Source organism: Haliotis rubra, unplaced genomic scaffold (genome assembly GCF_003918875.1).
Source record: "Haliotis rubra isolate DU_JTF1 unplaced genomic scaffold, ASM391887v1 Scf140, whole genome shotgun sequence".
NCBI classification, from domain to species: Eukaryota; Metazoa; Mollusca; class Gastropoda; order Lepetellida; family Haliotidae; genus Haliotis; species Haliotis rubra.
In genome coordinates, this window is record NW_025765337.1 from 1 (window position 1) to 13,679 (window position 13,679).

Below are 13,679 nucleotides of genomic sequence, written 5' to 3' on the forward strand. Positions count from 1 at the left end.
TCACCTACGGACTTCTACTTACTATCCAACGGTCCTTTTCAGGACCACCAACTCTCACAAAAGAACACTTGAAACACGATGAAAACAAGTAATTACACTAAGCAAAACAGAACAAAACAAGTAAAGACACAAATAGGAGAGAGAAAAAAACCGACACCTATTAGCGTAAGCCCATTGTAATGATTAGTATCTGCACACATTCCTTACACACAATAATGTTATATTTACCCATTTTTGTGACATACACAACTCGTGCAGGAGTGTCGGGGAGGGGTGGGTAGGGTAGGGTAGGGATCATCATACATGACTGAAATTAATAACCTACTAAACGTAAATAATTGACTTTTATTTTGCCATTTGCAGAAATATACCAGTGGTCTGTGATAAGTCAGTCAGTCAGTCAGTCAGTCAGTCAGTCAGTCAGTCAATCAAGCAATCAAAAACGACCAGTCAAATAAGCAATGTTTACTGAAGATTTCGTTTGATTTGATTTGATTTGATTTGATTTGATTTGATTTGATTTGAGATTTGATTTGATTTGATTTGATTTGAGATTTGATTTGATCGTGCGTGCGTGCATGCGTGCGTGCGTAGAATGCAAATAAAATAGTGACGATGAGTTTTTCATAATATCAAGTTATCAAGCATTCTTTTGGTATTTGGTGGTCCTGAAAAGGACCGTTGAGAGTGTTGGTGAAAACACAAGGTTTTCAACCGCCGAATCCGTAGAGGGTACGTCCCTGTCGTTTCAGGGCATAGACGACATCCATGGCAGTGACAGTCTTCCTCTTGGCGTGCTCGGTGTAGGTGACGGCATCACGGATGACATTCTCAAGGAAAACTTTGAGGACACCACGGGTCTCTTCGTAAATCAGACCTGAGATACGCTTGACACCACCTCTTCTTGCTAGACGACGGATGGCTGGCTTGGTGATACCCTGATGTTATCACGCAAAACCTTCCTGTGACGCTTGGCGCCCCTTTCCAAGACCTTTACCTCCTTTACCACGGCCTGACATGTTTACTCTGAGAGATTTCCAGACAGAATGCCCTCGGAAGGAGCGAGTTTCAGTTTATATAGGAACGCGCGGACCTCTGAGAAGACAACCAAGCATAAATACAGTTGATTTTACGTTAAAACTAGCATAAGAAAGGCAGAAACACGTTTTTCACATAGCAGCTACCAATTAACACTAGTGTTTTTCTTACGTGTGACGTTCATTACGTTTTATTGTCTCCTTTTTCAGTTATTACAAGTAATTGCCCCAGCCGATGCCAAGAGTTTATACATTAACATCACATCTGTGAAGACTCGCTCACTGAACCAAGTCAAGTGCGAACGACAACGAACGCGAAGGCAACCAATCAGGATAGCCGTTTATCGACCAATCAACGGCTTCCCCGCGCAAGTCCGAGTCCCGTCAAGAGCGAGCATGAACCCCGTTTGATTCAGTTTCACTTGTGAATCGAGATGGCACGTACTAAGCAGACAGCGCGTAAATCCACCGGAGGAAAAGCTCCCCGAAAACAGCTAGCCACCAAGGCTGCTCGTAAGAGCGCCCCGGCCACCGGAGGTGTAAAGAAACCCCACAGATACAGGCCCGGAACAGTCGCACTTCGTGAGATCCGTCGTTACCAGAAAAGCACCGAGCTTTTGATCAGGAAGCTGCCATTCCAGCGTCTTGTCCGTGAAATCGCTCAAGACTTCAAGACTGATCTCCGATTCCAGTCCTCGGCCGTCATGGCCCTTCAGGAGGCTTCCGAGGCTTACCTTGTGGGTCTGTTTGAGGACACCAACTTGTGCGCCATCCACGCCAAGCGTGTCACCATCATGCCCAAGGACATCCAGCTTGCCCGCCGTATCCGTGGGGAGAGAGCTTAGACAGCAGTCCGCTCATATCTATCATAACGGTCCTTTTCAGGACCACCAAATACACCAAAAGAATGCTTGATTACACGATACTGAAAACACTCGGAAAACGAATAAAATGATCACCCAATGATGTTAATTTATGCCTATGCATATCATTCAGTACGGGTAGAATTTCGGTTTTATATACAGAAACGAATTACACACACTCATGAATGTTTTAGCTCCCATACACATTGCACACAAAGCAAAATATCGGTTAATGGAAACGCATTGCAACCCTAACCTAAATTATATTTATCATGACACACCTATATGCTATTTCAGACCCCCAAAGTGTCAGGCGGGTACGCCCCAAAGTGCCAGGCGGGTACGCCCGAAAAATGCCAGTCGGGTACGACCGAAATTGCCAGTCGGGCCAGTCGGGTACGACCGAAAATGCCAGTCGGGCCAGTCGGGTACGACCGAAAATGCCAGTCAGGCCAGTCGGGCCAGTCGGGCCCGAAAGTGCCAGGCGGGTCCGCCCGAAAGTGTTTCTGTGGATAGGGATATAATTTTTTCACGATATCAAGTCACAGCTGTAGTATGCACCTGTCCAGAGCGTATTATATCCGTACTGAGACATGCTACACGCACTAATGAAATAACCCCCTAACCCTAGCTAACCCTAACCCTAACCCTAACCCTAGCTAACCCTAACCCTAACCCTAGCACTAGCCCTAACCCTAGTAAATGTGAACGTATCCTAATACTACGTCATGTAGACTATTTGTGTTCCTTATTTATGCATGTTATGTACTACAAAGGCACATACATGATTTATGTTGAACAGCGACCTGACGTATACTGGATCGCCGCTCAAACCTACAAAAGTTTTCTCCCTTACACTACACTATATACATGTGGCAGTCACATATATTTGTGTAACTGTCAACCGAACAATAAACTATACAGTGTATATAGTATTTGTTATAAGTTATAAGTTATAAGTTATAAGTATTAGTATTAGTATTAGTATAAGCATTTTGTTATTCATTAAATGATTGATCTTGCGTGCGTGCGTGCGTGTAAATGTATTAATTATGATAATGATTCGATTATACAACATAAACATGGAATGTAGCTGCAGTTTGTTTTCATCATATTTGCAAGCATTCTTTGTGTTATTTGGTGGTCCTGAAAAGGACCGTTGATGAAGAAGCGTGGGTTGGAAATTTACTTTCCAGCAGACTTCTGGGTTTCTTTGGGAGAAGGACAGCCTGATGTTGGGGAGGACACCACCCTGGGCGATGGTGACTCCGGACAGAAGTTTGTTCAACTCCTCGTCGTTCCTGATGGCCAGCTGCAGATGTCTGGGGATGATTCTGGTCTTCTTGTTGTCTCTGGCGGCGTTACCTGCCAACTCAAGAACCTCAGCGGCGAGGTATTCCAAAACGGCAGCCAGGTAGACTGGGGCTCTGGCACCCACGCGCTCGGCATAGTTGCCTTTACGGAGGAGACGATGGATACGTCCAACGGGGAACTGAAGTCCGGCCCGGGAGGATCGGGACTTGATTTGCCCTTTGACTTTTCCGCCTTTACCACGTCCTGACATATTGGTAGTTTTATCGAGATGCAACAACACACGAGTAACGGAAAACACAGTCACTCAGTCTATTTAAGCGGACCCATACAAAGCAACTGGCCGCCGACTGGATCGAAACGGGCATTTTGCCGCGAAGGTTGTCTTCCGACGTCCGCGCGCTCAAAACCCTGATCCGATCCCATCCCTCGCTGCATAAAAAGAATGCCGCGAGTTTTTTCTCCACAGTCTCGCACTGCTTGAATATCAACATGCCACCAAAGGTTAGTTCTAAGGGAGCCAAGAAAGCCGGTAAGGCAAAGGCCGCACGTGTCGGCGACAAGAAGAAGAAGAGGAGGAGGAAGGAAAGTTACAGCATCTACATCTACAAGGTGTTGAAACAGGTGCACCCCGACACTGGTATCAGCAGCAAAGCTATGTCCATCATGAACAGCTTTGTCAACGATATCTTCGAGAGAATCGCCGCTGAGGCATCCTGTCTCGCCCATTACAACAAGCGATCCACCATCACCTCTCGGGAGATCCAGACCGCTGTCCGTCTCCTCCTCCCCGGTGAATTGGCTAAGCACGCCGTCTCTGAGGGTACCAAGGCCGTCACCAAGTACACCAGCTCTAAGTAGACAGTTCACCTACGGACTTCTATTATTATTCCAACGGTCCTTTCAGGACCACCAACTCTCACAAAAGAACACTTGAAACACGATGAAAACAAGTAATTACACTAAGCAAAACAGAACAAAACAAGTAAAGACACAAATAGGAGAGAGAAAAAAACCGACACCTATTAGCGTAAGCCCATTGTAATGATTAGTATCTGCACACATTCCTTACACACAATAATGTTATATTTACCCATTTTTGTGACATACACAACTCGTGCAGGAGTGTCGGGGAGGGGTGGGTAGGGTAGGGTAGGGCATCCTCATGATCATCATACATGACTGAAATTAATAACCTACTAAACGTAAATAATTGACTTTTATTTTTGCTATTTGCAGAAATATACCAGTGGTCTGTGATAAGTCAGTCAGTCAGTCAGTCAGTCAGTCAGTCAGTCAGTCAGTCAGTCAAGTCAGATCAATCAAGCAAACGACCAGTCAAATAAGCAATGTTTACTGAAGATTTCGTTTGATTTGATTTGATTTGATTTGATTTGATTTGATTTGATTTGAGATTTGATTTGATTTGATTTGATTTGAGATTTGATTTGATCGTGCGTGCGTGCATGCGTGCGTGCGTAGAATGCAAATAAAATAGTGACGATGAGTTTTTCATAATATCAAGTTATCAAGCATTCTTTGGTATTTGGTGGTCCTGAAAAGGACCGTTGAGAGTGTTGGTGAAAACACAAGGTTTTCAACCGCCGAATCCGTAGAGGGTACGTCCCTGTCGTTTCAGGGCATAGACGACATCCATGGCAGTGACAGTCTTCCTCTTGGCGTGCTCGGTGTAGGTGACGGCATCACGGATGACATTCTCAAGGAAAACTTTGAGGACACCACGGGTCTCTTCGTAAATCAGACCTGAGATACGCTTGACACCACCTCTTCTTGCTAGACGACGGATGGCTGGCTTGGTGATACCCTGATGTTATCACGCAAAACCTTCCTGTGACGCTTGGCGCCCCTTTCCAAGACCTTTACCTCCTTTACCACGGCCTGACATGTTTACTCTGAGAGATTTCCAGACAGAATGCCCTCGGAAGGAGCGAGTTTCAGTTTATATAGGAACGCGCGGACCTCTGAGAAGACAACCAAGCATAAATACAGTTGATTTTACGTTAAAACTAGCATAAGAAAGGCAGAAACACGTTTTTCACATAGCAGCTACCAATTAACACTAGTGTTTTTCTTTACGTGTGACGTTCATTACGTTTTATTGTCTCCTTTTTCAGTTATTACAAGTAATTGCCCCAGCCGATGCCAAGAGTTTATACATTAACATCACATCTGTGAAGACTCGCTCACTGAACCAAGTCAAGTGCGAACGACAACGAACGCGAAGGCAACCAATCAGGATAGCCGTTTATCGACCAATCAACGGCTTCCCGCGCAAGTCCGAGTCCCGTCAAGAGCGAGCATGAACCCCGTTTGATTCAGTTTCACTTGTGAATCGAGATGGCACGTACTAAGCAGACAGCGCGTAAATCCACCGGAGGAAAAGCTCCCCGAAAACAGCTAGCCACCAAGGCTGCTCGTAAGAGCGCCCTGCCACCGGAGGTGTAAAGAAACCCCACAGATACAGGCCTGAACAGTCGCACTTCGTGAGATCCGTCGTTACCAGAAAAGCACCGAGCTTTTGATCAGGAAGCTGCCATTCCAGCGTCTTGTCCGTGAAATCGCTCAAGACTTCAAGACTGATCTCCGATTCCAGTCCTCGGCCGTCATGGCCCTTCAGGAGGCTTCCGAGGCTTACCTTGTGGGTCTGTTTGAGGACACCAACTTGTGCGCCATCCACGCCAAGCGTGTCACCATCATGCCCAAGGACATCCAGCTTGCCCGCCGTATCCGTGGGGAGAGAGCTTAGACAGCAGTCCGCTCATATCTATCATAACGGTCCTTTTCAGGACCACCAAATACACCAAAAAGAATGCTTGATTACACGATACTGAAAACACTCGGAAAACGAATAAAATGATCACCCAATGATGTTAATTTATGCCTATGCATATCATTCAGTACGGGTAGAATTTCGGTTTTATATACAGAAACGAATTACACACACTCATGAATGTTTTAGCTCCCATACACATTGCACAATAATAAAGCAAAATATCGGTTAATGGAAACGCATTGCAACCCTAACCTAAATTATATTTATCATGACACACCTATATGCTATTTCAGACCCCCAAAGTGTCAGGCGGGTACGCCCCAAAGTGCCAGGCGGGTACGCCCGAAAATGCCAGTCGGGTACGACCGAAATTGCCAGTCGGGCCAGTCGGGTACGACCGAAAATGCCAGTCGGGCCAGTCGGGTACGACCGAAAATGCCAGTCGGGCCAGTCGGGCCAGTCGGGCCCGAAAGTGCCAGGCGGGTCCGCCCGAAAGTGTTTCTGTGGATAGGGATATAATTTTTTCACGATATCAAGTCACAGCTGTAGTATGCACCTGTCCAGAGCGTATTATATCCGTACTGAGACATGCTACACGCACTAATGAAATAACCCCTAACCCTAGCTAACCCTAACCCTAACCCTAACCCTAGCTAACCCTAACCCTAACCCTAGCACTAGCCCTAACCCTAGTAAATGTGAACGTATCCTAATACTACGTCATGTAGACTATTTGTGTTCCTTATTTATGCATGTTATGTACTACAAAGGCACATACATGATTTATGTTGAACAGCGACCTGACGTATACTGGATCGCCGCTCAAACCTACAAAGTTTTCTCCTTTACACTACACTATATACATGTGGCAGTCACATATATTTGTGTAACTGTCAACCGAACAATAAACTATACAGTGTATATAGTATTTGTTATAAGTTATAAGTTATAAGTTATAAGTATTAGTATTAGTATTAGTATAAGCATTTTGTTATTCATTAAATGATTGATCTTGCGTGCGTGCGTGCGTGTAAATGTATTAATTATGATAATGATTCGATTATACAACATAAACATGGAATGTAGCTGCAGTTTGTTTTCATCATATTTGCAAGCATTCTTTGTGTTATTTGGTGGTCCTGAAAAGGACCGTTGATGAAGAAGCGTGGGTTGGAAATTTACTTTCCAGCAGACTTCTGGGTTTTCTTGGGGAGAAGGACAGCCTGATGTTGGGGAGGACACCACCCTGGGCGATGGTGACTCCGGACAGAAGTTTGTTCAACTCCTCGTCGTTCCTGATGGCCAGCTGCAGATGTCTGGGGATGATTCTGGTCTTCTTGTTGTCTCTGGCGGCGTTACCTGCCAACTCAAGAACCTCAGCGGCGAGGTATTCCAAAACGGCAGCCAGGTAGACTGGGGCTCCGGCACCCACGCGCTCGGCATAGTTGCCTTTACGGAGGAGACGATGGATACGTCCAACGGGGAACTGAAGTCCGGCCCGGGAGGATCGGGACTTGATTTGCCCCTTGACTTTTCCGCCTTTACCACGTCCTGACATATTGGTAGTTTTATCGAGATGCAACAACACACGAGTAACGGAAAACACAGTCACTCAGTCTATTTAAGCGGACCCATACAAAGCAACTGGCCGCCGACCGGATCGAAACGGGCATTTTGCCGCGAAGGTTGTCTTCTCCGACGTCCGCGCGCTCAAAACCCCGATCCGATCCCATCCCTCGCTGCATAAAAAGAATGCCGCGAGTTTTTTCTCCACAGTCTCGCACTGCTTGAATATCAACATGCCACCAAAGGTTAGTTCTAAGGGAGCCAAGAAAGCCGGTAAGGCAAAGGCCGCACGTGTCGGCGACAAGAAGAAGAAGAGGAGGAGGAAGGAAAGTTACAGCATCTACATCTACAAGGTGTTGAAACAGGTGCACCCCGACACTGGTATCAGCAGCAAAGCTTATGTCCATCATGAACAGCTTTGTCAACGATATCTTCGAGAGAATCGCCGCTGAGGCATCCCGTCTCGCCCATTACAACAAGCGATCCACCATCACCTCTCGGGAGATCCAGACCGCTGTCCGTCTCCTCCTCCCCGGTGAATTGGCTAAGCACGCCGTCTCTGAGGGTACCAAGGCCGTCACCAAGTACACCAGCTCTAAGTAGACAGTTCACCTACGGACTTCTACTTATTATCCAACGGTCCTTTTCAGGACCACCAACTCTCACAAAAGAACACTTGAAACACGATGAAAACAAGTAATTACACTAAGCAAAACAGAACAAAACAAGTAAAGACACAAATAGGAGAGAGAAAAACCGACACCTATTAGCGTAAGCCCATTGTAATGATTAGTATCTGCACACATTCCTTACACACAATAATGTTATATTTACCCATTTTGTGACATACACAACTCGTGCAGGAGTGTCGGGGAGGGGTGGGGTAGGGTAGGGTAGGGCATCCTCATGATCATCATACATGACTGAAATTAATAACCTACTAAACGTAAATAATTGACTTTAATTTTTGCTATTTGCAGAAATATACCAGTGGTCTGTGATAAGTCAGTCAGTCAGTCAGTCAGTCAGTCAGTCAGTCAGTCAAGTCAGATCAATCAAGCAAACGACCAGTCAAATAAGCAATGTTTACTGAAGATTTCGTTTGATTTGATTTGATTTGATTTGATTTGATTTGATTTGATTTGAGATTTGATTTGATTTGATTTGATTTGAGATTTGATTTGATCGTGCGTGCGTGCATGCGTGCGTGCGTAGAATGCAAATAAAATAGTGACGATGAGTTTTTCATAATATCAAGTTATCAAGCATTCTTTTGGTATTTGGTGGTCCTGAAAAGGACCGTTGAGAGTGTTGGTGAAAACACAAGGTTTTCAACCGCCGAATCCGTAGAGGGTACGTCCCTGTCGTTTCAGGGCATAGACGACATCCATGGCAGTGACAGTCTTCCTCTTGGCGTGCTCGGTGTAGGTGACGGCATCACGGATGACATTCTCAAGGAAAACTTTGAGGACACCACGGGTCTCTTCGTAAATCAGACCTGAGATACGCTTGACACCACCTCTTCTTGCTAGACGACGGATGGCTGGCTTGGTGATACCCTGATGTTATCACGCAAAACCTTCCTGTGACGCTTGGCGCCCCTTCCAAGACCTTTACCTCCTTTACCACGGCCTGACATGTTTACTCTGAGAGATTTCCAGACAGAATGCCCTCGGAAGGAGCGAGTTTCAGTTTATATAGGAACGCGCGGACCTCTGAGAAGACAACCAAGCATAAATACAGTTGATTTTACGTTAAAACTAGCATAAGAAAGGCAGAAACACGTTTTTTCACATAGCAGCTACCAATTAACACTAGTGTTTTTCTTACGTGTGACGTTCATTACGTTTTATTGTCTCCTTTTCAGTTATTACAAGTAATTGCCCCAGCCGATGCCAAGAGTTTATACATTAACATCACATCTGTGAAGACTCGCTCACTGAACCAAGTCAAGTGCGAACGACAACGAACGCGAAGGCAACCAATCAGGATAGCCGTTTATCGACCAATCAACGGCTTCCCGCGCAAGTCCGAGTCCCGTCAAGAGCGAGCATGAACCCCGTTTGATTCAGTTTCACTTGTGAATCGAGATGGCACGTACTAAGCAGACAGCGCGTAAATCCACCGGAGGAAAAGCTCCCCGAAAACAGCTAGCCACCAAGGCTGCTCGTAAGAGCGCCCTGGCCACCGGAGGTGTAAAGAAACCCCACAGATACAGGCCCGGAACAGTCGCACTTCGTGAGATCCGTCGTTACCAGAAAAGCACCGAGCTTTTGATCAGGAAGCTGCCATTCCAGCGTCTTGTCCGTGAAATCGCTCAAGACTTCAAGACTGATCTCCGATTCCAGTCCTCGGCCGTCATGGCCCTTCAGGAGGCTTCCGAGGCTTACCTTGTGGGTCTGTTTGAGGACACCAACTTGTGCGCCATCCACGCCAAGCGTGTCACCATCATGCCCAAGGACATCCAGCTTGCCCGCCGTATCCGTGGGGAGAGAGCTTTAGACAGCAGTCCGCTCATATCTATCATAACGGTCCTTTTCAGGACCACCAAATACACCAAAAGAATGCTTGATTACACGATACTGAAAACACTCGGAAAACGAATAAAATGATCACCCAATGATGTTAATTTATGCCTATGCATATCATTCAGTACGGGTAGAATTTCGGTTTTTATATACAGAAACGAATTACACACACTCATGAATGTTTTAGCTCCCATACACATTGCACACAAAGCAAAATATCGGTTAATGGAAACGCATTGCAACCCTAACCTAAATTATATTTATCATGACACACCTATATGCTATTTCAGACCCCCAAAGTGTCAGGCGGGTACGCCCCAAAGTGCCAGGCGGGTACGCCCGAAAAATGCCAGTCGGGTACGACCGAAATTGCCAGTCGGGCCAGTCGGGTACGACCGAAAATGCCAGTCGGGCCAGTCGGGTACGACCGAAAATGCCAGTCGGGCCAGTCGGGCCAGTCGGGCCCGAAAGTGCCAGGCGGGTCCGCCCGAAAGTGTTTCTGTGGATAGGGATATAATTTTTTCACGATATCAAGTCACAGCTGTAGTATGCACCTGTCCAGAGCGTATTATATCCGTACTGAGACATGCTACACGCACTAATGAAATAACCCCTAACCCTAGCTAACCCTAACCCTAACCCTAACCCTAGCTAACCCTAACCCTAACCCTAGCACTAGCCCTAACCCTAGTAAATGTGAACGTATCCTAATACTACGTCATGTAGACTATTTGTGTTCCTTATTTATGCATGTTATGTACTACAAAGGCACATACATGATTTATGTTGAACAGCGACCTGACGTATACTGGATCGCCGCTCAAACCTACAAAAGTTTTCTCCCTTACACTACACTATATACATGTGGCAGTCACATATATTTGTGTAACTGTCAACCGAACAATAAACTATACAGTGTATATAGTATTTGTTATAAGTTATAAGTTATAAGTTATAAGTATTAGTATTAGTATTAGTATAAGCATTTTGTTATTCATTAAATGATTGATCTTGCGTGCGTGCGTGCGTGTAAATGTATTAATTATGATAATGATTCGATTATACAACATAAACATGGAATGTAGCTGCAGTTTGTTTTCATCATATTTGCAAGCATTCTTTGTGTTATTTGGTGGTCCTGAAAAGGACCGTTGATGAAGAAGCGTGGGTTGGAAATTTACTTTCCAGCAGACTTCTGGGTTTTCTTGGGGAGAAGGACAGCCTGATGTTGGGGAGGACACCACCCTGGGCGATGGTGACTCCGACAGAAGTTTGTTCAACTCCTCGTCGTTCCTGATGGCCAGCTGCAGATGTCTGGGGATGATTCTGGTCTTCTTGTTGTCTCTGGCGGCGTTACCTGCCAACTCAAGAACCTCAGCGGCGAGGTATTCCAAAACGGCAGCCAGGTAGACTGGGGCTCTGGCACCCACGCGCTCGGCATAGTTGCCTTTACGGAGGAGACGATGGATACGTCCAACGGGGAACTGAAGTCCGGCCCGGGAGGATCGGGACTTGATTTGCCCTTGACTTTTCCGCCTTTACCACGTCCTGACATATTGGTAGTTTTATCGAGATGCAACAACACACGAGTAACGGAAAACACAGTCACTCAGTCTATTTAAGCGGACCCATACAAAGCAACTGGCCGCCGACTGGATCGAAACGGGCATTTTGCCGCGAAGGTTGTCTTCCGACGTCCGCGCGCTCAAAACCCCGATCCGATCCCATCCCTCGCTGCATAAAAAGAATGCCGCGAGTTTTTTCTCCACAGTCTCGCACTGCTTGAATATCAACATGCCACCAAAGGTTAGTTCTAAGGGAGCCAAGAAAGCCGGTAAGGCAAAGGCCGCACGTGTCGGCGACAAGAAGAAGAAGAGGAGGAGGAAGGAAAGTTACAGCATCTACATCTACAAGGTGTTGAAACAGGTGCACCCCGACACTGGTATCAGCAGCAAAGCTATGTCCATCATGAACAGCTTTGTCAACGATATCTTCGAGAGAATCGCCGCTGAGGCATCCCGTCTCGCCCATTACAACAAGCGATCCACCATCACCTCTCGGGAGATCCAGACCGCTGTCCGTCTCCTCCTCCCCGGTGAATTGGCTAAGCACGCCGTCTCTGAGGGTACCAAGGCCGTCACCAAGTACACCAGCTCTAAGTAGACAGTTCACCTACGGACTTCTATTTTCATTATCCAACGGTCCTTTTCAGGACCACCAACTCTCACAAAAGAACACTTGAAACACGATGAAAACAAGTAATTACACTAAGCAAAACAGAACAAAACAAGTAAAGACACAAATAGGAGAGAGAAAAAACCGACACCTATTAGCGTAAGCCCATTGTAATGATTAGTATCTGCACACATTCCTTACACACAATAATGTTATATTTACCCATTTTTGTGACATACACAACTCGTGCAGGAGTGTCGGGGAGGGGGTGGGGTAGGGTAGGGTAGGGCATCCTCATGATCATCATACATGACTGAAATTAATAACCTACTAAACGTAAATAATTGACTTTTATTTTGCCATTTGCAGAAATATACCAGTGGTCTGTGATAAGTCAGTCAGTCAGTCAGTCAGTCAGTCAAGTCAGATCAATCAAGCAAAACGACCAGTCAAATAAGCAATGTTTACTGAAGATTTCGTTTGATTTGATTTGATTTGATTTGATTTGATTTGATTTGATTTGAGATTTGATTTGATTTGATTTGATTTGAGATTTGATTTGATCGTGCGTGCGTGCATGCGTGCGTGCGTAGAATGCAAATAAAATAGTGACGATGAGTTTTTCATAATATCAAGTTATCAAGCATTCTTTTGGTATTTGGTGGTCCTGAAAAGGACCGTTGAGAGTGTTGGTGAAAACACAAGGTTTTCAACCGCCGAATCCGTAGAGGGTACGTCCCTGTCGTTTCAGGGCATAGACGACATCCATGGCAGTGACAGTCTTCCTCTTGGCGTGCTCGGTGTAGGTGACGGCATCACGGATGACATTCTCAAGGAAAACTTTGAGGACACCACGGGTCTCTTCGTAAATCAGACCTGAGATACGCTTGACACCACCTCTTCTTGCTAGACGACGGATGGCTGGCTTGGTGATACCCTGATGTTATCACGCAAAACCTTCCTGTGACGCTTGGCGCCCCTTCCAAGACCTTTACCTCCTTTACCACGGCCTGACATGTTTACTCTGAGAGATTTCCAGACAGAATGCCCTCGGAAGGAGCGAGTTTCAGTTTATATAGGAACGCGCGGACCTCTGAGAAGACAACCAAGCATAAATACAGTTGATTTTACGTTAAAACTAGCATAAGAAAGGCAGAAACACGTTTTTCACATAGCAGCTACCAATTAACACTAGTGTTTTTCTTACGTGTGACGTTCATTACGTTTTATTGTCTCCTTTTTCAGTTATTACAAGTAATTGCCCCAGCCGATGCCAAGAGTTTATACATTAACATCACATCTGTGAAGACTCGCTCACTGAACCAAGTCAAGTGCGAACGACAACGAACGCGAAGGCAACCAATCAGGATAGCCGTTTATCGACCAATCAACGGCTTCCCGCGCA

The 13,679-nt window shown here is 45.8% G+C and overlaps 4 protein-coding genes and 8 pseudogenes across 4 annotated transcripts; 5 read left to right on the forward strand and 7 right to left on the reverse strand.

The window, feature by feature from the left end:
• Positions 1–654: 654 nt before the first annotated feature.
• LOC124268812 lies at positions 655–1,019 on the reverse strand (annotated as a pseudogene).
• A 287-nt stretch (positions 1,020–1,306) lies between these two features.
• LOC124268810 (histone H3) lies at positions 1,307–2,000 on the forward strand. The gene has a single exon (XM_046703830.1). It carries the CDS (start codon positions 1,472–1,474, stop codon positions 1,880–1,882), a length of 411 nt encoding a protein of 136 aa, XP_046559786.1. The 5' UTR covers positions 1,307–1,471; the 3' UTR covers positions 1,883–2,000.
• Positions 2,001–3,085: 1,085 nt separating this feature from the next.
• Positions 3,086–3,464, reverse strand: LOC124268811 (annotated as a pseudogene).
• Positions 3,465–3,700: 236 nt separating this feature from the next.
• Positions 3,701–4,072, forward strand: LOC124268815 (histone H2B, gonadal-like). Its single transcript, XM_046703832.1, has one exon. It carries the CDS (start codon positions 3,704–3,706, stop codon positions 4,070–4,072), a length of 369 nt encoding a protein of 122 aa, XP_046559788.1. The 5' UTR covers positions 3,701–3,703.
• Positions 4,073–4,752: 680 nt separating this feature from the next.
• LOC124268813 lies at positions 4,753–5,117 on the reverse strand (annotated as a pseudogene).
• A 37-nt stretch (positions 5,118–5,154) lies between these two features.
• Positions 5,155–6,028, forward strand: LOC124268814 (annotated as a pseudogene).
• Positions 6,029–7,183: 1,155 nt separating this feature from the next.
• On the reverse strand, positions 7,184–7,563 carry LOC124268816 (annotated as a pseudogene).
• A 238-nt stretch (positions 7,564–7,801) lies between these two features.
• On the forward strand, positions 7,802–8,174 carry LOC124268887 (histone H2B, gonadal-like). Its single transcript, XM_046703911.1, is given in 2 exon segments — positions 7,802–7,969; positions 7,971–8,174. Coding segments are annotated over 2 exon segments (369 nt in total). The 5' UTR covers positions 7,802–7,804.
• Positions 8,175–8,846: 672 nt separating this feature from the next.
• On the reverse strand, positions 8,847–9,210 carry LOC124268822 (annotated as a pseudogene).
• A 2,066-nt stretch (positions 9,211–11,276) lies between these two features.
• On the reverse strand, positions 11,277–11,654 carry LOC124268818 (annotated as a pseudogene).
• Positions 11,655–11,890: 236 nt separating this feature from the next.
• On the forward strand, positions 11,891–12,262 carry LOC124268824 (histone H2B, gonadal). Its single transcript, XM_046703838.1, has one exon. It carries the CDS (start codon positions 11,894–11,896, stop codon positions 12,260–12,262), a length of 369 nt encoding a protein of 122 aa, XP_046559794.1. The 5' UTR covers positions 11,891–11,893.
• Positions 12,263–12,927: 665 nt separating this feature from the next.
• Positions 12,928–13,291, reverse strand: LOC124268820 (annotated as a pseudogene).
• Between the last annotated feature and the right edge of the window lie 388 nt (positions 13,292–13,679).

Coding starts and splice junctions, on each gene's coding strand:
- LOC124268810 (XM_046703830.1), top strand. CDS start 1,472: ATGGCACGTACTAAGCAGACAGCGCGTAAATCCACCGGAGGAAAAGCT.
- LOC124268815 (XM_046703832.1), top strand. CDS start 3,704: ATGCCACCAAAGGTTAGTTCTAAGGGAGCCAAGAAAGCCGGTAAGGCA.
- LOC124268824 (XM_046703838.1), top strand. CDS start 11,894: ATGCCACCAAAGGTTAGTTCTAAGGGAGCCAAGAAAGCCGGTAAGGCA.